Source organism: Salarias fasciatus, chromosome 4, assembly GCF_902148845.1.
Source record: "Salarias fasciatus chromosome 4, fSalaFa1.1, whole genome shotgun sequence".
Classification (NCBI taxonomy): Eukaryota; Metazoa; Chordata; class Actinopteri; order Blenniiformes; family Blenniidae; genus Salarias; species Salarias fasciatus.
In genome coordinates this window covers 19,328,736-19,354,707 of record NC_043748.1, presented here as the reverse complement: position 1 = coordinate 19,354,707, position 25,972 = coordinate 19,328,736, and the positions used below count along the sequence as shown (strand labels likewise).

General features: G+C 41.0%; 2 protein-coding genes across 4 annotated transcripts in view; both read right to left on the bottom strand.

Annotated features, from left to right (window-relative positions):
* The window catches only part of LOC115386608 (uncharacterized), a 28,353-nt gene extending 13,044 nt beyond the window's left edge, over nucleotides 1-15,309 (bottom strand). Inside the window, exon 1 of the mRNA XM_030089005.1 lies at nucleotides 15,276-15,309. The gene's annotated coding sequence lies outside the window, so the exon portion shown is untranslated. The remainder of the gene's footprint in view (nucleotides 1-15,275) is intronic.
* LOC115386609 (uncharacterized) lies at nucleotides 630-7,188 on the bottom strand. 3 transcript variants are annotated; one of them, XM_030089006.1, is made up of 5 exons: nucleotides 7,101-7,188; nucleotides 6,438-6,577; nucleotides 4,200-4,247; nucleotides 2,717-2,836; nucleotides 630-2,487 (listed from the first exon to the last, which is right to left on the bottom strand). In XM_030089006.1, exons 4-5 carry the CDS (start codon nucleotides 2,797-2,799, stop codon nucleotides 1,626-1,628), a joined length of 945 nt encoding a protein of 314 aa, XP_029944866.1. In that variant the 5' UTR covers nucleotides 2,800-2,836; nucleotides 4,200-4,247; nucleotides 6,438-6,577; nucleotides 7,101-7,188; the 3' UTR covers nucleotides 630-1,625. The 3 variants fall into 3 exon arrangements, with proteins under 3 accessions (XP_029944866.1, XP_029944868.1, XP_029944867.1); XM_030089008.1 differs by having other exon boundaries at nucleotides 2,717-2,805; XM_030089007.1 differs by lacking the exon at nucleotides 7,101-7,188 and having other exon boundaries at nucleotides 6,438-6,588.
* Nucleotides 15,310-25,972: the final 10,663 nt, after the last annotated feature.

The following is a 25,972-nucleotide window of genomic DNA, read 5'->3' as shown; positions in this document are numbered from 1 at the left end:
TTCAGAAATGCACCACATATTTCACCACGTTCTTTCTCTTATTTGACGCACAGTCATACTCAAAATAATGCTGAACTAGTCCAGTTCAGGACAGCCTGTCTGCAGCCCTATGCCAGTGAATACTGTTTGACACTGAAGGTCGATGGACGAGCGACACGTCATGTGACGTGCTGGAATCGCTGTCAGTTCATAAAAAATGACAACTCCAGACATTTCCTTTGACATTTTAGTTACTTTTGTAAGGACTCTATTGTTGTTTCATTTAGCTATTTTTTTTTTATCAAGATTTATTTTTCAGTTCACTAAAATGTTTTTTTCATTTTTAATTTGTGTTTTTGTCATTAGTTTTAGTTCACGATTGTAACCTTGCCTAAGACAATACGTAAACGATTTTAGATTTAATGACCTTATCAAAGGAAAGATAAAGGAGTAATTTATTATTTAGGTTCTCAGAAAGCTTTGGATAAAGTCAGCTTTTCTTTTCTCATTAGAAGACTTGAAACTTTTGGCTTTGGATCAATCGTTTATTGGATGAAAAGTTGAAATAGTTTCCTTCAGGGATTATTAATGTCACGGTGCGGGGTGGAAGGACCCAAGCACAGGCAGCACAGGTTGATCAAAAACTCCTTTATTTCCAAATACACAGGATCTCAGGGCAGAGTAGCGCTGGTGCAGGTACGGGGAAAAGAAACACGCAGACAGTCCCACAAGGAACCGACAAGACAAGTGAGGGGAGCAGAGCTGAAATAGGGGAGACACAGGCGCCACACATTAGGGCGATAATGAGGCAGGTGAGCAGGCAGGAGAACATGAGGAGCAGATAGAAACAGGTGAGACAGGGAAGCACAAAACAAAACCACTCCGAGCGCCCCCACATGGCCGCAGAGGCACAGGGTGTAACAATTAAAGTATTTTCTGTTCTGTTTGAAATGCAGAGAACAATCTGTAATAAACATGAACAGTGGTCAGTAAATGGACGTTGAACAGACGACCAAGTTGGATTATTATTACCTTGACTATGAACTTTAAAAATACCAAGTCCAGGAGAATCTGGACTGGGAATCATGACACTCTGGAGGTAAACATTGTTCTTACTGCCATCGACTGAGCTCTGCTACGCAGACACCAGAGAAGCATTTCTACGGTCTACACTCAGGGAAATGGACCACCAGCATTTTCAGAAAGTTGAATTTTTGCCTGTTTTCAAGAAGACAAAGTTGGAACGTTTACCACGGGAAAACGTCGAGTAAATGAACAAATCATGTTTTGCTTTGTTTTTTGTCCCCACTGGGCAATTTGAGGAACACAGAGCAGCATTACAGGTAAGAATGCTGAAACTTTCACACCATCAGTGACACTGTATTTATGAAGTGTGTTAAATTAAAGCACAGAACTGTTCTTGATTCAAACTCATTATAACTGTCCTCATTTCAATTCAATTTTCAAAAAATTAAACACATTTTTTCCAGTACAACATAATTCAACGTACATGAAAAATAAACCAACAAGAACAATGAAAAAGACAGGAAAAAATGAAAAGGTCAGTAGAGTAAAATAATCTTCTGTTTCAGTCCAGGTGAGTCAGACAGAAGGATCTACAGTTCAGGGATGTGAAACTTTGAATTTTAACCAACCCAGCGTCTGACAAGGTGCGGCCAGGATTCAGTGTAAGCGTTGTCGGAAACCTTCATGATGACATTATCGCTGGCATAAGCATACTGACTCCTCAGGTACTCTAGATCGAACTTCTGACCCCTGGACTGATCGCCAAGGCAGCAACTTAAGTGTACAGTGGCTGTGAATCTGGAGGAGTCCAGCACCAGAGACAGAGCGAGGCTGACCACAGAGAACGGGACGCTTCCAATGCTCTCTGGGAAGATGAAGGGAATCATGATGCGGTTTCTTCCTGGTGGTCCGTGTTTTTTCTGCAGGTCTTGGTAATATTCCCACACTCCATCATCAGACCTCAGAGGACTGACGGTGATGTTGGGGATCTTCTGTTCTCCAGCCTCCTTCATGGAGTTCCAGTGGTTGGGGAGTTTGTCAGGAGCAGGAATTTCACGGCTGCTGTCTGTCTTAGAGACAAAAACTCTGTGGTGGGGTTTGAGTCTTCCTGTGGCCATGGCGTACCCTAAACCACAAGACAGGGAATTCCAGGGAGCATAGAGGACCACATCCGTGATGGAGGGCAAAGGTAGCAGACAGCAGGCTGGAATCATCACATCTCTGATGGCTCCATGAGCAATAAATGTAATGTCCACAGTGTTGCTGTGGTCCTTCTTCTCCTCCACTTCAATCTTTTCTTTCAAGAAATTAAAGATCACCTCAAGATTGGAGAAGTCTTTAGACCATGAATTGTCTCTGAGCCACTTCACAACTGTTGGATTCCTGCACTTTTCTTCTGCTTCCTTCATCAACATCTGACTGGGAGCCACGACGAAGGCAAGAAAGGCACGCCGTAATCCACGCATGAACAGTCTGAAAGAACTGCCAGAGAAACAGCAGAATCAAGAAACACAGTTCAAACAGTTCTGAGCAGATTAAAGTTAACAGCAGATTAAACATCAACATCAGACTGAGGAGAGCTGAAGCAGGGAGGGACTGAAAACCTGTGGCACATGGGCACTGGAGGCCCAGAGTCCATCTCCCCTGCTCCAGTGTGAGTGTCATGAGATGATTTTGGATTTCTGGGAGGTTTGTTTGTCGACAGACTCACCTCATCTCCAGGATGCCGACGTCCTCCTCGTCTGACTGCAGGTCTGTGTCTCTCTGATTCGTCACTGTTTGAACTCTGTTCATGATGGACTGAAGATCGGAAAAACTGAAAGTGAAACTTCTGGAAAGAACATAAACAACATTCTGTTTATCATGTCTGGTAAACCCCTGATACGCACATAGGGCTGGGCGATATATCGATATTAAAATTATATCGATATATTTTTAAATGAGGTATGGAATTAGACTATATCGTTTATATCGATATAGTTCAAATTTGCGCTGTGATCCTTGCTCTGCTGCGCTGCTGACCCGGAGCGGAGCTCTCTGCACTGCTCTGCGCCCCCACCCCTCCTCTTTCGTGCTCAGAGGGGGGAGGGGCAGAGAGCGAAACTCTGGCACTCTTTACAAGCATGAAGGAAGCAGCGGCTGCAGAGCACGCCAAGGAGGAACTGGTCAGTAAAAGAAAAAGCAGTGGCTCAGTAATTTGGAGATGGTTCAGTTTTAAAGTATCAGACCAGCAACAAAGTCACGTTTGTGTCAGCAGTGCTATAAACAAGTTACAGCCAAGGGTGGAAACACGACAAATCTTTTTCACCACCTAAAACAGGGGCGCAAACTGCAGCACGGAGTGTGTAAAGCTGCGCACATTACTGTCTGTCAAAGTAGAAAAAGAGTGAGAAAATGTATACTGACTTGATATTCTGTTTCTTGTGCAACTGGTTAAGACTGTTCAGAAAAGAAATTGCTAAAGGAACAAGAGGAAAAGGTCATCTAAAGCTGATGTTTCCATTTGTTTCTTAAACTGAGCACTTTATTTTGTTCTTTCTTTATATATAAATTGTGCGCAGCTGGGTTAGTTGTTTTAACAATAAACTCCAGTCTGCTGAACTCTAAAGAGCAGTCATTCTTCCTCGCTGCCTTCACCGCTCCAAGATCGCTACAATACTATATACGGGTACCACTAGTGGTTCTCACCCTTCTTCACCACACAGACAGGTAAGTGTCCAGAGTAACCAGGACAGGAGGAACATGGATCACAAAAACTAGGAGACTTTATGAGAACATGAACAGATTAAATCCCACAGTCAGGGGGAGCAACTGGTGGGCAATGGCTACGCAACAGCAGATCCAACGTGCAAAAGTGTAGAGGGATGGGGATGACACAAAGTGATCGATAGGACCTAACGCACTCCAACGCAATCCGGAACAGTATAAGGCCAATGCACAAGGTTACAAATCACAAGTAATCAAATTTGCCAAAGCACCCATTTGCACTTAGCCCAATTAGAATAAATACCCAAAACAAATTACAAAACCAAGAAAATAAGTGAACAAAAAGGCCTATCAAACTTAACTTTTGATTAAAAGAAAAAAAAAAAGCAGAGACAGTCAACACTCACGGACAGTTCTGTGAAACAGACAGGTAGTAAAATATGTTGGGCATATTATTATTGAAAAAATTATGAACATCTATGACATACCTTGAAGTAATGTAATTAAGTCAGAACAGCAGGGTGTGATGACTGCCACTAAAAGAAGCACAGAAAATAATAATTAAACATCACAGTTGAATAAATCATCTCCTGAAATTATCTGGACATCAGGACTCAAATGCTTTCCAAGCTTCACCGGGCTGACTGCACTTCCTGGTCGATGTACCGGTTAAGAGAGAGAACATGAACGCCATAATATATATCAAGGCAATAATCTAGCCGTTATATATGCTCGATGTAGGGGTGGGCGGGATAAACGGTATAAGCCGTATGTGATATAAATTTGGCCCACGGTAGGGATTTTGGTCATACCACCCAACCGCGATAGCACATTACGTCCTCCAGGTGGCAGTAATGCAACGTTTTAGATGCCCGTTCCCAGAAGAAATAGTACACAACAACAGCGATGGCTGCGAGCAGCGAGCAGTGAACAGAGGAAGAGCTCGTGAAAAAGGTTGGTGCAACATCTATAACAGTGATCTGTAACTGGCGGCCCACCGGCTGAACAATATCTGGCCCGCCAGGTGATTTTGAGAATCTGAGGCAGCTGCTTCACGGAGGCAGTAACACCGTCCATTAACCTGTGAGTATCCAGCTCCTCCTAAAGCGCCTTCATTACCTGTGAAACACCTGGAAACCCTCTGCGTTAGTGAACAACCTGCAGCTCTTGATGCCTTCAGGGACACAGTAGCCCGGTGCCTCAGTCAGCTGTTAGCTTAGCTGTTAGCCACCGACGAACGGGGATCAGTCAAAAAAAAAAAATTGGCCGGATGCCAAATCAAGTTGCCGACCCCTGATCTATAATCTGGACATGGTTTGGATTCAAAGTAACTTGACTTATGTTATTTAATAGTTTAAAAACCACTTCCTGCTTCCTTGCTTTCACCATGTGCTATGGTAACCATTAAGAGACTGTTATGCTAAAATTCATATGTCAAACTAGAAAATTCCTGCAGAAATTTTGGCTTTTACCGTTATATGTACCTTTTACTGTTTAAGTTTCAAATTATACCATGATATAAATTTTAGGCCATATCGCCCACCCCTCGCTAGATGTATACCTAGATGTTTCATCGCAGTTTTGAATTCGTCTTCACTGGCAGACATCTCACTGCATGCAAGCTGTTGGCTGGAAACTGAAGGTGAAGCGAGTGATGTGCACAAAGCAGATATTCTTGTTTTGGGGAAATACTGAAGGATTTAGTTTGTGTTCATTTGAAATTCACCCTCACTCTCTGCTCTGTGCATTTGTATAGTTACTTCACAAGTTGAGCAACTAAATTATACATGAAGTCTCTTTGAGGGTTTAAATGTAATAAATGTTACTTTTATGTTCAAGATATCAAAGACATTGACGAGTATCATGAAAAATAATGCATTATAAAGAATAAACATAAATATTACCAATAGAGTGAAACTATTTGAATTATTACATTTAACTAAACATGTAATAATTCACATTATTCGCATATTTTGAAGATGTATACATATAAAATACATCCAGTTCTCATTCTGTACCCGAATTTTTGTAGCCTATGTCTTGATTTAACATAAATACCCTGCGCTTGTGATTAGACCTCATTGGTTATGATTATTCACAAGTAAGCAGTGTCATAACTACATCTCTGACATTTATGTCACCCTTGCTTCTTTGTGTAGTCCAAAGAATAAAAAAAAAAAAAATCAAATCAATGTGGTGTCAAACCAATCCATCTAAATCCACACAAATTTAGGGTTCTAATAGGTTCGTAAGGAGATTGGCGCTGACAACCCTGCTTAGAGAGGGAAAGAAAAGAAAGCTCCAACCATAAGATTTATCTTACAATTGATCCTTTGTCACAAAATAATAAAAAAAATCTTCCAATAAATCTCTCTTTCTTTTGTTCCCAAGTTTCAAAATAATAGGCCAATACAACATTTTATATTTGAAAAACACAAAAACAGTTATATCTGGCCCACGTGTCACTCCACACAGTGAGTTGGTTCAAACCACAGCATCTGCAGGAAAAAACGTGTAGATGTGCGACTCACTTTCTACATTTTCTACACAACTTAACATCTCACCAAAGTTATTAAAACACATTCCCTCATTTCTGTGCCAAAAAAAAAGAAAAATATCCCGACTGGTTTTTTTTTTCTCTAATAGCTTCGCATACACACAGTTTCACTTTTTTTTTTCCTCATTGTGGGACACGATGCAATTGACACACATTTTTGGGCACTCACCGGAATATTCTTGAGCTCTCTGCTTAAGGTATCACCCGGACTCAACACAGACGCTTCCTTGTCACACAAAAAAGATGAAATATCTCCAACAAAAAAAAAACAGATCTAACAGAGTCACGTCTCCTCCAACTTCCCTGAAACTGAAAGTGAGACAAGCTGCATGAGGTGCATTCAAGGTACAGGGGACACAACCACTTGTAGCACTGCGATGCATTCACTGAACCTGGGATGAAAATAATATATGCCAAAACCTCATTAACAATGAAAATCTAATTTGAGCAAACCAAACAAACCAAACAGTTTCAAAATCGGTACAAAACTGTGCAAGTTATAGTATTTAAAGTGCATGAATGGAGTGAGCTGCCTGACGTCAGATGACCACTGAGTGTGGACGCTCGATTCCATTGGCTGATAATGTGATTCACCCAGTCTTTATAAACTGTATATCTATGGTGAGCGCTGCCTGCATTCCATAGTATTTACTTTATCATTATTTTTTGTATCAGAAAACTCTGTTGAGCTAATAAAACCTTTTTAATAAATTGTTTGGATAAACATATCTATCAGGTTGAATCTTTCACAGCAGAAAATCATCGCTCCTCTTTCAGTCTGAAGCCTCATTGTGTGATCAGAGTGAAGAAAATACAAATTGAGACTTATTACCTGAAGATCAGCAGCAGGTTGAGCTTTAGGTTTTATTGTGGTGATTAAGCTCGTAACGCCTCAGTTTTAAAACTGCAAAGTGAAAGAGAAAGTCATGTGTGGAAGAATTTTGGGGGAATACCACACAGAGATGAGATTATTTCTGACATGTATAAAGGTCTAAACAGTGTACCGCCCCTTTAAGACACAAAAAATGATTTCATATGTACCCTTTTTTAAGTCATTTACGTAGATGCACCTTGCTAGTTAGCTTTATGTAACCCCAGTAGAGAAAAAGTGTCACATTTTCCTTTTATAATTAATGTACTATTTTATTTTGAAAGAGGCTTTATTTTGGTAAGAGGGCGTTTGTATCTGCTGTCCATTCTCTATATGGTGCCATCAGATTCGTAACCACATTGCAAATTCTAATAACAAATGTTAGTTGGACTTTCACAGCTGTGGGTTGAAGTTCCACCTGAGGAAAAGATGGGTTTAGTGACTGAACATCATCTTGCTGAGTCAGTTGTGTTGTAATTACCACAAGGGTAAAAATGCTAATGGCCTGCTTGCATGAAACTAATGGTAAGCATGAGTAGTAAAATGCTGCTTAATAAAAGTATTTTCTTGGCTTTTTGTGTTCTGTTGGAGTAAGAACTGTGTCACAACATTGCTATTCTGCATTTTATATGGTTTTGTTGCTGTTTTGATGAGTTTTTATGTGCATTTGGTGCTAAAAGTATATCTTGATACTATTTTTTTTTTTTTTGTTGAGGATTTGGTAAGCTGAGGATAAAAGCTGAACTGTCCTTTCTGTCCAGTGATCAAAGGAGTTAATTATAAGTTCTGAGATTGATTCATTTTGTTTTTTTCATTCAGTATATTACCATTATTTCGATTGTAATTGAAGTATTAATTTCAAAAGACATTAAAAATATAAATACTGGATCCTCTCCGACTGGAGATGGCGAGCCTGTGCGCTGGACTGTGAGCTGTGCTGGTGAACAACGTTCTTTTCATGTCACTTCAGAGGCAACAGAGTGGCGACCACTCAGCACAACCAACAGGAACATTCATAAGTCGGAATTCCATGAATCTGAATAAAACAACTTAAAGGAATACTCCACCCAAAAAACGATTTGGCCTCATTTTCTACTCACCCTCATGCTGAGAAACACTCTGGAGCACTTTTTTGACGATTCAAATGCAGTTGGAGATGTTTGGGGATTTTCGTTGTCAACAAACAGGGACCGACAGAGCCTGACAGAAAAAATGGTCCATAAAATCCACAAAACGTTCCCATTTTCCTTCATACTGCTCGTCCGCTGTAATCCAAGTGTCCTGAGCGCGTAACGTCCATAATTAATTCTTAACGAGGTCATTTAGTACATTTTAAGAGCCCAAACAGGGCACTCTCATACAGCTCCATTGCATGTCTGCGCGCGCACCCTGAACTACGGAAGCCGCGGCAGACCAAGCCAGACGCTTGCGCGCTTTCAGCGACTACTTTTCTAAATTGCAAGCGTAGAAGAAGAAGTTCCGCTGTTTATATTCTGCTGTGAGTGACCGAGCTGTGGGCAATCACAAAAGTGATTGGCTACTGTTTTAAAGCTTTGAATTCGGTGTCCTGCTGAAAGGGCACAAGCGTGTTGCTTGGTCTGCCGCGGCTTCCATAGTTCAGGGTGCGCGCGCAGATATGCAATGGAGCTGTATGAGAGCGCCCTGTTTGGGCTCTTAAAATGTACTAAATGACCTCGTTAAGAATTAATTATGGACGTTACGTGCTCAGGACACTTGGATTACAGCGGACGAGCAGTATGAAGGAAAATGGGAACGTTTTGTGGATTTTATGGACCACTTTTTCTGTCGGGCTCTGTCGGTCCCTGTTTGTTGACCACGAAAATCCCCAAACATCTCCAACTGCATTTGAATCGTCAAAAAAGTGCTCCAGAGTGTTTCTCAGCATGAGGGTGAGTAGAAAATGAGGCCAAATCGTTTTTTGGGTGGAGTATTCCTTTAAAATATTGCTCCCTCTAGAACTGCCACCTTATCGTGGTGGGGGAGTTTAAGAGCCCGCATGATCCCAGGAGCTATGTTGCCGGGGGGCTTTATGCCCCCTCGTGGGTCTCCCATGGCAAACAGGTCCTGGGTGATGGGCCAGATTGAGAGCAGTTCGAAAGCCCTTATGCGAAGGAAGACAACAAAGGTAATGACGTTGCCCGGTAGGGCACAGCCAGGGCCCCACCCTGGAGCCAGGTCTGGGGTTGGGGCTTGTAAGCGAGCGCCTGGTGGCCAGGCCTTTGCCCACGGGGCCCGGCCGGGCTCAGTCCGAAGGGATGATGTGGGCCTGACCTCCGGTGGGCTCACCACCCACCGAGGGAACCGAAGGGGCCGGGTGCAATGTGGATTGGGTGGCAGCCAACGGCAGGGTGCCTGGTGACCAGATCCCCGGACACAGAGACTAGCCCTAGGGACATGGAATGTCACCTCGTTGGGGGGAAGGAGCCCGAGCTTGTGAGGGAGGTTGAGAGGTAATGGCGAGATATAGCCGGGCTCACCTCCACACATAGCCTGGGCTCTGGAACCCAACCTCTCGAGAAGGGCTGGACTCTCCACTTCTCTGGCCCGCGGTGAGAGGCGGCGGGCTGGTGTGGGTTTGCTTATAGCCCCACAGCTCAGCCGCCATGTGTTGGAATTTACCCCAGTGAACGAGAGGGTCGCATCATTCGGGTCGGGGATAGGTGCCTCACTGTTTTTTCGGCCTACAGGCCGAACAGCAGTGTAGAATACCCGGCCTTTTTGGAGTCTCTGGGAGGGGTGCTCGACAGTGCTCCGACTGGGGACTCCATTGTTCTACTGGGGGACTTCAACGCCCACGTGGGTAGCGACAGTGAGACCTGGAGGGGGGGTGATTGGATCCCACGGCCTCCCTGATCTGAACCCAAGTGATGTTTTGTTATTGGACTTCTGTGCTAGTCACAGTTTGTCCACAACAAACACTATGTTCGAGCACAGGGGTGTCCATAAGTGCGTAAAGGCCCAGACCAATCATTGTCAAGCTTTTGAGGTTCAAAGACAAGCAGACCATTCAATCATGTGCAAACAAACTTAAAGCGATACTTCAACATTTTGGCAAATTGGCCCATTTAGTGCAATTCCTTAGTGATTTCGAACAGTGTACTTACTTTTTTTGTGAGGGCGAGCTGTTGTTTATTCAGAGGTGAGTCGGGGAAGGTTTTCAGGACAGACACAATGGAGGTGAATGGTATTTTTGTTCCCCCTCGTCAAACTCATCAAATACACAATCCAACAACCCCAAAACACTTTGGTGGACATGTTATAATCCCGCACATTCACTATGCTGTGAAATATTAATGCAAAATTACGAGATTGAGTTGTTTATGCAAAGATTGCTAAGACGGAACTACTTACTAAACATGGCGTCTGGGCGTAGTGATTTCAAAAGAAAAAGTAGTTCCCAGTATTTGCTTCAGTGTCGTAACGCTACAATATTATTTGTTGGTGTTCCACAGCGTGGTGAATGTGCGGATTATAACGTGTCCACCAAAGTGTTTTGGGGTTGCTGGATTTTGTATTTGATGAGTTTGACGAGGGGGAACAAAAATACCATCCACTGCCATTGTGTCCGTCCCGAAAACCTTCCCCGACTCACCTCTGAATAAACAACAGCTCGCCCTCACCAAAAAAGTAAGTATGCTGTTCGAAATGACTAAGGAATTGCGCTAAATGGGCCAATTTGCCAAAATGTTGAAGTATCGCTTTAAAGGCTCAAACGTCTACATTAATGAGGACTTTTCAGACGCTGTCCAAAAAAAAGAGGAGAGATCTCCTCCCAGAGTTAAAGGCTGCCCGTGAGAGAGGTGACATCGCCACCCTAAGGTTTGACAAGCTGATCATGAAGCCCAAAGGCGGAAGTGCAGGCTCAACATGAGGTTGAGTTTGGTTTATGTGTTGTTTTTGTTTTGTCAGAAAGCCTTACTAGTTCTTAATTCAAAACAATGGATAAAGCTGTTTTAGTCCTAGACCCGGAACCCATGGACTGTAACTCAGCTGACTGCTACATTGCCTTGGAAGATCAGATTTTCAAGTCCTTTGATGGTCCTAAGTTTGATGCCTACAATGGTGATGTTGACCCAGATCAAAATTTTTTTTTCCACATTTGACATTTCTAACCTCTGTAATTATTATGATGAATCTCAATTCAATGAGTGATGTTCTTCTATGCCAGCAAACATGTTTTCTTCTTTCATCTCAACATAAGAAGTCTATCATGCAACTATGACAACTTTATTCATTATTTATCTTCACTTAGGCATGATTTTTCAGTTATAGCCCTACGGAAACATGGCTTACAGAAGACTCTAAAGAAACATTTAAACTTCCAAATTACAATTCAGTCCATTATGTAAGAGAAAACAGAATAAAAGGGGAGTTTCTCTGTTTATTCATTCTGATTATGATTTCAAAATAAGACATGATCTTTCTCTGAGAACAGACATGTCTGACGTTGAGTCTATTTTTGTTGAACTTCCTGTCACTGGTGGAAAGAGTATTATTGTTGGAGCAATATACCGCCCTCCAGATTCTGTCATCAAAGACTTTAATGATGGCTTGTTTTGTTTACTTGACCGTGTTAACAGTGAGAATAAAAATTGTTTTATTTTAGGTGACTTTAACTTAAATCTCCTTAAACATAAGTCAGATACCCTTGTTGAGGACTACCTTAATGTTCTGTATTATATTTATTTTTTCCCTCTTATTCATAAAGCAACACGAGTTAAAGAGACATCAGCAACTCTTATCGACAACATCCTCTCAAACTGTCTGACTGATTGTATGAAATCTGGGTATTGTATCTTGACTTGTCAGATCATCTAGCTATTTTTCAGTTTTCTGAAATCAAGACAAACAAAGCTAAAAACACTAAAGAAAAAATTTCTAAAAGAATAATGAGCAAGAAAAATATTTCCAAGTTTTAAAGCAGGCTTGACTCTATAGAGATGCCCCAAATATCATCTACAAGATTCTTAGGAATAATTATTGATGAGAGTTTGAGTTGGAGAGAACAGATTTACTGTGTGAGTAAGAAAATATACAAATATATTGGTATAATAAAGAAAGTTAGCCTCCTTGTTAGTAAACAGTGTCTTCTTACTCTTTATTACAGTCTAATCTATCCTCATGTTTCATGTTGCAATATTGTTTGGGGGAGTACATTTACAACCGCTCTTAAAAAAATCCTAATTCTCCAGAATCGTTTTGTTAGACTTGCATCTCGATCTGTTTGGGACGCTACTGCTGCTCCCTTATTTAAAAATCTCCAGATTCTCACTATTTATGATATTAACAGTTATCAAATATGCATTTTTATGTACAAGATATTTTCCTCAGAAGAAAAGGTCCCTGAGCATTTTAGGACATACTTTGCAGCAAATTGTCATTTTCATTCTTACTCAACACGACAGGCCTCAGCTCTACATCCGCCCAAATGTCTTAAATCTAGAAGCCATTTTTTGTTTAGGTATAGAGGTGTCAAAGTTTGGAACAGTTGGTACAACATTGCCAAAAATTGTAGATCTCTATCCATCCTCAAAAGTCGCTCAAGAGAGCATCTAATTCAAAAGTGTAGCCAAGAGAGCTCTGTATTTCAGCTTTTCCCTAGACTGCTAATTTGTTTTCTTTTTAGTTTATTTTCAGTGTTGCCTATACCTGATCAGCAGAATGTTCATTATCATGAGCATTTTCTTATAAGGTCAACAGCATTTTTCTTTTCTTTTGTCTTTTTTCTTCTTTCTTTCTTTTATGTTTTGCATAAAAGTTTATGATGCTTTTTTTTGCCGTGTTTTGTATTTTATTTTTTCATTTTAACGATATCTGTATAATTTTATTAGGTGGGGGCTCTTCATAAGCCTTTTGGCTTGCTCGCTCCTCCCTGCACTGTTTCTTTTAATCTGCACTTGTTTATGTGATATATTTTATTGTATGTGCTAAATAAAAAAACTAAACTAAACTAAACTAAACTAAACTAAGCACTTGGCACCAGGACACCCTAGGTTGGAAGTCGATGATCGACTTTGTTGTCGTGTCATCTGACCTCCGGCCGTGTGTTTTGGACACTTGGGTGAAGAGAGGAGCAGAGCTGTTGACCGATCACCACCTGGTGGTGAGTTGGATTCACTGGCGGAGGAGGAAACCGGACAGACTTGGCAGACCCAAACGTGTTGTGAGGGTCTGCTGGGAAAGTCTGGTGCCTGTTGTGGCGGCAACCCCCGAACCCGGTGGTGGACAACGGAAGTAAGGGCGGCCGTCAAGCTGAAGAAGGAGTCCTATTGAGCCTTATTGGCTCATGGGACTCCAGAAGTAGCTGACAGGTAATAGCAGGCCAAGCGAACTGCAGTCCAAGCGGTTGTGGAGGCAAAAACTCGGGTCTGGGAGGAGTTCGGGGAGACCATGGAGGAAGACTATCGGTTGGCCTCAAAGAAATTCTGGCAAACCGTCCGGCGCCTCAGGAGGGGAAAGCAGGTCTCCACTAACACTGTTTACAGTGGAGGTAGAGAGCTACTGACCTCAACTGGGGATATTGTTGGACTGTGGAAGGAATACTTCGAGGACCTCCTCAATCCCATCACCATGTCTTTTGTGGAGGAAGCAGAGGCTGAGATTTCGGAGGCAGACTCGTCCATCACCCAAGCTGAAGTCACTGAAGTAGTTGGTCAGCTCCTCGGTGGCAAGGCACCGGGGGTGGACGAGATTCGCCCTGAGTATCTTAAGTCTCTGGATGTGCAGGGACTGTCTTGGTTGACACGTCTCTGCAACATCGCGTGGCGGTCGGGGACGGTGCCTCTGGATTGGCAGACCGGGGTGGTGGTCCCCCTGTTTAAAAAGGGGGACCGGAGGGTGTGCTCCAACTATAGGGGGATCACACTCCTCAGTCTCCCCGGGAAAGTCTATGCCAGGGTACTGGAGAGGAGGATTCAACCAATAGCCGAACCTCGGATTCAGGAGGGACAATGCGGTTTTCGTCCTGGTCGTGGAACAGTGGACCAGCTCTACACCCTCCATAGGGTACTCGAGGGCTCGTGGGAGTTTGCCCAACCAGTCCACATGTGTTTTGTGGACTTGGAGAAGGTGTTCAACCGCATCCCTCGTGGTGTCTTGTGGGGGGTGCTCCGGGAATACGGAGTCCAGGGCCCCTTGTTAAGGGCCGTACAGTCTCTGTATGAGCGGAGTAGGAGTCTGGTCCGCATTGCCGGCAGTAAGTCGGACCTGTTCCCGGTGCATATTGGACTCCGGCAGGGCTGCCCTTTGTCACTGGTTCTGTTTATAATCTTTATGGACAGAATTTCTAGGTGCAGCCAGGGGCCGGAGGGGGTCCGATTCGGGAATCACAGGATTTCATCTCTGCTTTTTGTAGATGATGTTGTCCTGTTGGCTTCATCGAACCCGGACCTACAGCATGCGCTAGGGCAGTTTGCAGCTGAGTGTGAAGCGACAGATCCCGGATACAAGTGGCCGGGATGAGCTTCCTCCGTAGGGTGGCTGGACGCTCCCTTAGAGATAGGAATAGGAGCTCAGTCACCAGGGAGGAGCTCGGAGTAGAACCGCTACTCCTCCACATCGAGAGGAACCAGCTGAGGTTGCTCGGGCATCTGGTTAGAATGCCTCCTGGACGCCTCCCTAGGGAGGTGTTCCAGGCATGCCCCACTGGGAGGAGACCCCGGGGAAGTCCCAGAACACGCTAGAGAGACAATGTCTCGCGGCTGGCCGCGAGCTGGAGGAAGTGTCTGTGGATAGGGAAGTCTGGGCATCCCTGCTGAGACTGCTGCCCCCGCGACCCGGCCCCGGCTAAACGGTAGAAAATGGATGGATGGATAGAAGATATTGCTGAGTTCAGTAGAAAGACTTTTGTTGGGTTGTGTTTTATTGTGTATTTGCTGTGTAACGGCATCTGTACCGACAGATGATTTCTTTTTTTTCACATAGTATTTATTAAAAATGTTCATATCAGAAAACTCTGTCGAGAGCAGCTAATAAATCACATAATTTTGAATGAATTGTTTGGATAAAAATATTTATGAGGTTAAATCTTTTACAGCAGACAATCATATCTCCTATTTCAGTCTGGAGCTTTGTTGTGTGATCAGAGTGAAGAAAAGACAAATTGAGGCTCATTACCTGAAGATCAGCAGCACAGGTGAGCAGGTGGATAAAACAATGCCTACACAGCTTGAGCTTCAGGTTTCATTGCTGTGACTAATATTGACAACGCCACAATTTTAAAGCTGAAAAATAAAGAAAGGCCTGCCTGGAAATTGGTGATTTTTTTTTTCTAAGCTTTCTTCTTCTCTCTGCCTTTTCACGTCATTCTCTTTTCTCGTCCTTGCAGGAGTTAAATATCATTGTTCTGCTTTGCTCTGACTAGATGGCGCCGTTGCTATTCGCTCATTATATGAAGTATCTGGTTTGAACCTGAATCACCCTGCAAAGTATTTTCTCACTTTCTCCTTCTCTTGAGAGAATCTTAAATAAACCAGTTTTAGACACTTGTTGATTTCTCAGATTTTCTTCTTTATTTTAAGAATATAAGATTTTTTTGTGTCAAGAAGAATAAACTCTGGAGTATAGGTGGAAAAAGTATTCACACCTACTTAATAAACTTGTATTGTAGGGGCAAAGCCTACACTTAAAGCTTCAACCCAGATTTTCAGCTGACACACTGATTATCCTTTACGGCCTGAATGACGTAGCTGAGGCGACCGATTGCTTGTTTGAAATATGTCCATTTATTTCCCTCTTTGCAAACTCCACCACAGAACACAGATCATTTACAACGGAGATGATAACGGCAACGGCGGTGGCGGTCAAAACCGTGTTTCCTCTCCGGGCAGCAACACCTGCCAGGCCGTGATCACTTCCTGTTTATACACTTGGTGCTAATTGGCTCCGACATGTATTAACAAAAATATTATGTCCAAAGTACATTACACTCATTTTACTGAAGTAAAAATACTGAAATTCACAATCTGAATGTAGATTATGAAGCGTGATTCCTCAATACTTCATGGTGATCAGACAGATTCAGTAAAAAACAGACATGCCTCAAAAAATATAAAAAAGCTTTTTAATTTAATTAACTTATCAAAACAAAAGAAAAGAGTAATTTCATTTCTTTCTTACAAAGCCTTTGTTATAGTCAGCACTTGAAACTTTTGGCTTTGACTCAATTGGATCAAAGCTTTAATGAATTTCCTTCTGGGATTATTAAAGTATTTTCTATTCTATTTCTGTTTGGTTGTTCACTCTTGTCATCTGGTGACAATTACCACCAACAGGATCAGCTTCACACTTCATCAGGAGCCAGACAAGGAGATCATCTCTTAACATCTATAATTACTGTTTTCATTGATTCTTTCTCAACAGCTACATCACACAACTGTAAAATGAAAAGAATTCAGAACACCAACACACAACATGAATTCAGTCTATATGCAGATGACATATTATTGCACTTACGCCAAATCTACACCTCAATGTTTCAAGTGGCAATGCATTGTTTTTAAGTTTTTGTTTCATGTTGGGAAACTTGGGAGTCGCATATGTGGAGAACTATTTACTACGACTGTGGTGTGCATGTGCAGAAGCATTTCCACCAACTACAAGGAGATGAATCACAAGAACTTTCAGAAAGTAGCTCTTTCAATGACTGATTGTCACGGGTGTGGGGTGTAAGGACCCAGGCGCAGGCAGCAGGCAGAGTTCAAAGGGGTTTATTGCAGGAATCCAGGGAACAGGAACAAGAGCCGAGGTGCAGGCAGGGACACGGAACACACGGACAACACACACAACGAACCGACAAGGACAAGTGAGGGATACAGGCTTTAAATAAGGTGGACACAGGTGAGGCACATTAGGGCACTAACGAGGAAGGAGACCAGGCAGGAGAACATGAGGAACAGACAAGCAGGAGAGACAGGGCATGGAAAAATGGGGAAAACAAAACCAAAACTGGCCCAGAGCGCCCCCACATGGCTGGAGGGGCACGGGTCGTGACAGTGATCCCTCTTGTCCTGTAAACAAACACCGACAATCTAACAAAAGTTTTGCATTTTCACTCAAAATTGTTGCATAAAAGAGATCTAAGTAAGTATCTTTGACACAATTAATGACACTGTCTTTATGAAGTGCAGAGCTGTTCTTGATCCAAACTCACTCAAAAGTGTTCTCATTTCATAGCTTCATTTTCAAGAAATAAATCACATTTTGTTCAACACAATTCAGCATGAATGAAAAACAAACAAAACTCATTAAATACTGATCGGAGGAAAAACATTTTCCATTACAGTCCAGCTGAGAGTCAGACAGAAGGATCCACAGTGCAGGAATGTGCAATTAAGGACCAAGCCAGCATCTGAAACGGTCCAGCCAGGATTAAGTGTACACATTGGCTGAAACCTTCATGATGACATTATTGTTGGCGTAGGCGTACTGACTCCTCAGGTACTCTGGATCAAACTTCTGACCCCTGGACTGATCGACAAGGCAGCAACTTAAGTGGACGGTGGCTGTGAATCTGGAGGAGTCCAGCACCAGAGACAGAGCGAGGCTGACCACAGAGAACGGGACGCTTCCAATGGTCTCTGAGAAGATGAAGGGAATCACGATGCGGTTTCTTCCTGGTGGTCTGTGCTTTTTTTGATGATACTGGTAATATTCCCACACTCCATCATCAGGCCTCAGAGGACTGACGGTGATGTTGGGGATCTTCTGTTCTCCAGCCGCCTTCATGGAGTTCCAGTGGTCGGGGAGTTTGTCAGGAGCAGGAATTGTATGGCTGCTGTCTGTCTCAGAGACAAAAACTCTGTGGTGGGGTCTGATTCTTCCTGTGGCCATGGCGTACCCTAAACCAGCAGAGAGGGAGTTCCAGGGAATATATAGGACCACGTCTGCGATGGAGGACAACGGTAACAGACAGCAGGCTGGAATCATCACATCTCTGATGGATCCATGAGCCATAAATGTAATGTCAACTCGGTTGCTGTGATCCTTTTGTTCCTCCTCTGTAATCTTTTCTTTAAAGAAATTAAAGATTTCCACAAGACTGGAGAAGTCTTCAGACTGTGAATTGTCTCTGAGCCACTTCAGAGCGGTTGGTTTCCTGCACTTTACTTCTGCTTCCTTCATCAATTTCTGACTGCGACTCTTATTCACTTGTAGTTTCATCAGTTTGAGTCTGATGTCAAGTAATTCATGACTAATCGATCTGAAAGAACAGTCAGAGAAAAAAACAGAGTCAACAAACACAGTTCGAACAGTTCTGAGCAGATTAAAGTTTCAAGGTTATCTGCTGTTGTTAACTGAAGTTACATCAGTCAGTGGGAGGAAGATGCTCTATCATGTGAATGTTAGCTGAGATAAATTATCGACATACAGATGGAAGCAGAAAGCTAATCAGTCCATCGGCATGCCACTGGTAATCACAGTATGTGATTAGACTATAATGACAGATTTATTTTATATTGCATGAATTTTAGATGAACCCTTTAAGTTTTGCATAATCAGAGGACATGGTCACTTGTTTGACAGTCTGATCTGAAATGATGAAAGGCATATGGAATTTGTTGAATAGTTCTATTAGAAATGCTCCCAGTAAGGATAGTTTCCCAAATTATTTTATGGAAAATGATATAAAGATCAATAATATGAACCTGGCGGTGAACAAGTTTAATGAATTTTTTGTTAATGTAGGTCCAAACCTGGTAGAAAAAAATCCCTGCCCAAATAGATGGTGATGAGATATTAATAGATAAGAACCCAAACTCTATTTTTCTCCAGGCCAGTAAAGAAAAAGAAATAATAGAAACTGTGAATAATTGTAATTAAACATCAACAGACTGTGATAATATTGACATGGTTGTAGTTAAAAAAGTAACTTTGGTGATTTCCAAGCCACTAACCCACATTTTTAATTTATCATTTCAAACAGGAAAATTTCCAAATAAAATAAAAACAGCCAAAGTCATTCCTCTGTACAAGAACGGCGACAGACCATTTCAAGAACTACAGACCAGTTTCTCTTCTCCCACAATTCTCCAAAATCCTCACGAAAATATTTACTAGCAGATAAAATAAATTGATAAACAAACACAACTCACTCTTGGACAGTCCATATGGATTCAGAACTAACCAGTCAACTCCACTTGCTCTAATTGATCTTAACAAGGAAATCACAAATTCTGTAGACGATTAAATACTCACAGCTGGAGTTTTCACTGATTTAGAAAAAATCAGTTTGATACAATAAATAATGACATATTAATGAACTGGAGTAGTTTGGAGTCAGAGGAGTTGTTTTGAACTGTGTAAGAAGCTATCTGGAGGACAGAAAACAGTTTGTGAAGATGCAAGACTGTTACTCTAATCATCTGGATATTGTGTGTGGCGTCCCTCAGGGCTCAGTTTTGGGACCCAAACTGTTTATTCTGTACATCAATGACATCTGCAAAGTTTCTGACATGGTGAAATTTATATTATTTCCAGATGACACAAGTACTTTAGGGACTGGTGAGAATGTTCAGCAATTTTTGGATTTAGTCTCCTCAGAGTTGAAAAAAATAAAATTATGATTTGATAAAAAATAAGTTATCATTAAAGGTGCCTTAAGGAGTTTGCACGTTTTATGCGAAACAGCGCCCCCTCCTTGGGCATAATGCAGCTTAGTGAAAAACTCGTCCCTGTGGCTCGCGTGCACAGAAGAGGGGAACTCCGTCTTCGCTCGTTTAGAAGCGCTTAAGTAAGATTTAAGTTTCTTTTACCTGGTGGAGTCTGTGTGGAGCTGTGGCAGTGCTAGAAGCCAGTCTTTTCTTACTTTCTGGAAGATCCTGCTCAGTTGTTGCTCACTAAGCATCTGGCGGAGTAATGGCGGACATAATGAAACCTAACCAGCCGGAGCGCGCATTACGTCATTCCTTTCAAATTCTCCCCAAAAAACTCTGGTGCCGAACCGGCACTGCAACTTTCAAGTGACAGTTTAGCGCTGTTAGAGGTACTTAATGAATATGTCAGGGCACATTGTACACATCATTAAAAATGTGTAACATATTTATGGTGGAAAATAAGTATTTTTAAGGTTGTAAAACTCCTTAATGCACCTTTAAACCTATGTCAAACAAAAATTATAATTTTTGGAAAATATAAAACAAATAATAAGATAAATGTACAAATCGAAGGTATAAACATAGAAAAGGAAAATCAAATCAATTTTTTAGGAGTGCTGACAGATGAAAAAATTTGTTGGAAACCTCATATAAAAATAATCCAAAACAAAATATCCAGAAGCATCTCAGTTCTGGTCAAAGCTAAATACTTACTAGATCAGAAATGTCTATATATTCTATATATTCACTGATCCTATCATATCTAAAGTACTGCGTGGAGGTGTGGAGAAATACTTATATGTTAATTCCTTGTAAATGCTTGTTTTGCTGCAAAAAAAGAGCAATAAGAATTGTGCACAATGTTGGCTTTCGCGAACATACGAATCCACTCTTCTAAAAATTAAAAGTTTTCAAATTTATAGATCTTGTTGAGTTTAAAAGTATTCAAATAATTTACAGGGCAAAGAATGGCTTACTGCCTGCAATATTCAAAAACTTTTCTGTGGCAGAGAAAATGGTTACGATCTCAGAGAATTTCACTTCAAAGTTTTTAAAGTTCGCACAACACTTCAAACTTTCTGTATTCCAAATTGTGGTGTAAAACTGTGGAATAAATTATGTTTGGAGATAATAAGATTGTGAAATGCATACCAACTCAAAAAGAGAAACAAAGAGGTGATTCTGGCGAGGTACACAGTTCTGACCGTGATATGGGGAATGTTTGTTCTTGGGGTTGTTTAAGTGATGGAAATGTTTTATCTTGACATTATAGGATATCAAAGTATTAAAATGTATTAATAGAAGTTATAATTGTACAGATTTATTGCTTTGTGCATCATGATAACAGCAATGATGTCAAGGGGTATGATTAAATACATTTTCTTCTTCCAACTCCTTTTTGTTTATGTAAAAGACACATCGTGACGACTCTTTCATATTGCGAATTTAATTGGATGTCTGTTTTTTCCCTTTCTTTTTCTGATTGTTCACTTATATTTTTACATGTTCAAAATAAGGTTTTCAAATAATTTGAAATCACATCAAGAGCCAACAGAGTGGTAACAGCTCAGCACAACCAAAAGGAGCATCGATAAGTCGGAATTCCACGAATCTGAAAGAAACAACTTAAGATATTGTCGAGTTCAGTAGGAAGACTTTTGTGGGGTTGTGTTTCTATTGTGTATTGTCTGTGTTGCCAACTGTTGTAAAAAATATTTTTCTTTCATGTTCTTTTCCACGAAAAGTTCATATTTTGGTAACTAATCTCTGCCTTCAACCATTTCACTCTTCACTCACTTGTGACGACCATCTTTATGATACAGTCTGATTATAACTCAGCTGTGTTCCATTCTTAACATTACATTCAGGAGTAATCATAAGGAATAAGTACAATTACAGTCAAATGTCAGTGTCATGTGGAGACTTCAGGACTATTTGTTTGTCCTCAGACTCACAGTGTCTCCATGTCGAGGTTCTCCTCCTCATCAGGCTCTCTGAATCTTCACCCTTTGATCTTAGTTCATGTTGGACTGAAGATCCTCAAACTGAAAGTGAAACTTCTGGAAACAACACAAACAACACTCTGCTTTATCATGTCTGGTAAACCACTGACACACACACTCACACACAGTTCTCACACAATGTTTTATTTAAGTTCTTTTTCTTTTGTTCTTTTTGTTTTTACACACATCTCAAATAACAGCAGCCGTCAGTAATGTATCAGATGTGACAAAAGAAGCTTATGTTTAATAGAAATTCAGGGAGATTTCTCTTCCGTTGTCATGTTTTACTGTTGGACATGAAATTTGACTGAATTTGATCCTGCTTTTATCAAATCCAAGCGAAGTTATATAAGTCATTCCCACAACTTTAACAGTCTCAACGCCTTCAGACAAGTAAATGAATTAATCAATGACAACGAAGCATGTTTTAGTTGGAAAGTGTCTCAGTGAGTCTCCTATAAATCTTTTAGTGTATTATTGTTAGTCACAAACACTTCAAATCAAACTGATAAAAAATTAGCAGAAATTTCTCCTCCTCCATCAGTCATATTTATCATCATATTTAAATCTTTCACTGCCAGCAATCATCTCTTTCAGTCTGGAGCTTCGTTGTGTGATCAGAGTGAAGAAAAGATAAACTGAGACTCGTTACCTGAAGATCAGCAGTACAGGAGAGCAGGTGAAGAAAACGTCTACACAGTTTGAGCTTCAGGTGTTATTGTAGCGATAAAAACTCACAATGCCTCAGTTTTAAAGCCGCAAACTGAAAGAGAAAGCCCAGTTTGGAAGAATTTTGGGGGAATGCCACACACAGGTAATATTGTTTCTGACATGTGTAAAGGTCAAAACAGTGTACTTTATGTATCCCAGTGGAGAAAAAAGTGTCTCATTTTCCTTTTTTAATGCACTGCTTTATTTTGAAAGACATTTTATTTTGGTAAGAAGAAGTTTGTATCCTCCCTTCATTCTCTACATGGTGCCACCAGATTCCTAACCACCATGTAAATACTAATAACAAATGTAGGTTGGACTTTTGCTGAGATCATCTTTGCTCATGGCCTGTTAGCATGAATCTAATGCTAAGCATGAGTAGCAAAACACTACTTAAAAGTATTTTCTTGGCTTTTCTGCATTCTGTCGGAGTGAGAACTGTGTCACAACATTAGTATTCAGCATGTTTAATGTTTTTGATGCGGTTTTGATGAGGTTTTATATGAATTTGGTGCTAAAAGTACATCTTGATAGTATTTTTTGAGTATTTGGTAAGTTGAGGATACAAGCTGAACTGATCTTTCTGTCCAGTGATCTCAGAAGTTAATTTAAGTGCTGAGATTGATCCATTTTCTTTATTTCATACATTATATTGCAATGATTTAATTGCTTAAATTGAATTGAATTGGTCTTTTAGTCTTTTATTTGTCCCACAGAGGGAAATCGCAGTGTTCCAGCAGCACAGAGAAAATAAAAATAAATTGAATATTAATGTGAAATGTGAAAATTTACAAAGCCCAACCATACATAGAAAAAATAAATATAATTTAAATATACATTTAGGACAGATATACATTTAAGACAGATATAAACTAACAGACATAATTAAATATAATTTAAATATACATTTAAGACAGATATAATTAAAGGTGCTGTAGGCAGGATTCTGCATCTCCGCCATCTGGCTTCGGGTTACCTAAGCAAGATGGTGATTTGACCCATCTAATTTGGCGATTTGAAACCCAGCACAGCCAATCCTGTCCTGTTTTCTCTGACATCACGCCCTTACGCAAGTTAAGCCCCTCCCACAAGAACGTGCGACGAACGCCCCTCGACCAATCACAGTTAGAGCCTCATGGGCTCTTCTGATTGGTCAAAGATACCTGGAGCTGTCGAGATTCCTTTTCAGCTCAGAACAGAGACAGATGGAAACGCTGCGCCCTCGCGGTAGTGCAATTATGCTACACTCCTAAAGGATTATCAATGGATACTCCAACATTTAATCCAAAGAAAACACAGAAAAATTAGCATTGATTAGCAAAATCCTGCAGCTTTAAATAAATAACAGATATACACTAACAGATATGAATTGAATATAAATTAAATATACATTTAAAGCGACACTCAGGAACTTTTCAACCTTAATAAAACATTTTAATATCTTTTGTGATGATACATCAACTTACAACTAGTTGAATGACCCCTCTGTCACGGGCTGAGGGCGTCAGTATTGCTTCCACTTGGACTGAGCAACTGAGAGGAGGGTGGTAGGAACCCTGCACACTAAAAAACTCCAAATGTGCGGACTGCTTTACGGCATGCGTCACATCATGATCTTAATCTTAATATCAGAAAACTCCGTTGAGAGCAGCTAATTGTGACTAATATTCACAATGCTGCAGTTTTAAAGCTGCAAAATAAAGCGAGGCCTGCCTGGAAATTGATGATTTTGTTCTAAGCTTTATTCTTCTCTCTGCCTTTTCACGTCATTCTCTTTTCTCATCCTTGCAGGAGTTAAATATCATTGTTCTTCTTTGCATTGACAAGATGGCACCGTTGCTATTCGCTCATTATATGAAGTATCTGGTTTGAACCTGAATCACCCTGCAAAGTATTTTCTCACTTTCTCTTTCTCTTGAGAAAATCCTAAATAAACCAGTTTTAGACACTTGTTGATTTCTCAGATTTTCTTCTTTGTTTTAAGAATATAAGATTTTTTTTTTGTGTCAAGAAGAATAAACTCTGGAGCATAGGTGGAAAAAGTATTCACACCTACTTAATAAACTTGTATTGTAGAGGCAAAGCCTACACTTAAAGCCCCTGCGGTGCTTCAACCTGGACTTTCGGCTGACATGCTGATTACTCTTTATGGCCTGAATGACGTAGCTGAGGCGAGCGTTTGATTGTTTGAAATATGTCCATTTATTTCCCTCTTTGCAAACTCCACCACAGAACACAGATCATTAGTAACGGCAACGGCGGCAGCGGTCAAAACCGTGTTTCCTCTCCGGGCAGCAACACCTGCCAGGCCGTGATCACTTCCTGTTTATACACTTGGTGCTAATTGGCTCCTACATGAAGGAGACAGCAATAGACAGCATGGCAAGTGCATTCAATCAGTCCAAATAATTGGATTATCTAAAGCAAATAATCCACCCGGTTCATGCTAACGCCGCCATAGCTGAACCTTTTCTCCCTCCTTCCCAACTCTGGCGCAAATAGCAGCCCCGCTGCGTTAACTCGCTGCTATTGGTCAAAAGTCAGTGTCTTGTTCAGTAAACCACAGCGGTGGGATATGACACCTGTCAATCATTTACGAGAACGAAATGAATGAAAGCCGACTGTATTTGCTGAGGCTGTAAAAAAAACTAGCCAATTTAGAAATATTCTATGTCTTTCTTTTGATTGATTGGTGCTGTTGCTACCTTTGTTTTCATCTAAACTTGAAACGATCTTTCTTTATGTGCTGGAAGGCTGAGCGCTGTCAGCCCATTTATACCAGCCGTCCCTGCTGTTTTCATTGATTCTCTCAACAGCTACATCACACAACAATAAAAGGACAAGAATTCAGAACACCAACACACAACATGAACTCAGTCTATATGCAGATGACATGTTATTGCACTTAGGCCACATCTACACCTCAGTGTTTCAAGTGGCAATGCATTGCTCTTGTGTTTTTGTTCCATGTTGGGAAATTCGGGAGTCACAGATGTGGAGAAAAACTATTTACTATAACAGTGTCAGACATCTCGTGCACGTGCATGAGAAGCATTTTCACTGTTCACAAGGATATGAATCATTTTCAGAAAGTTGCTTTTCAGTGACTCTGAACCCTCTTGTCATGTAAACAAATACCTACAACCTGACAAAAGTTTTGCATTTTCACTCAAAGACGTTGCATAGAAGAGGTCTAAATAACTTTGACACGATTAATGACACTGTCTTTATGAAGTGCATCAAATTAAAGTGCAGAGCTGTTCTTGATCCAAACTCACTCATAATGTTCTCATTTCATAGCTTAATTTTCAGGAAATAAAACACATTTTGTTCAACACAATTCACCATGAGTGAAAAACAAACAGAACTCATTAAATGCTGATCGGAGGAAAAACATCTTCTGTCACAGTCCAGCTGAGAGTCAGACAGAAGGATCTACTGTTCAGGGATGTGAAAATAAGGACCAAGACAGCATCTGAAAAAGTTCAGCCAGGATTAAGTGTAC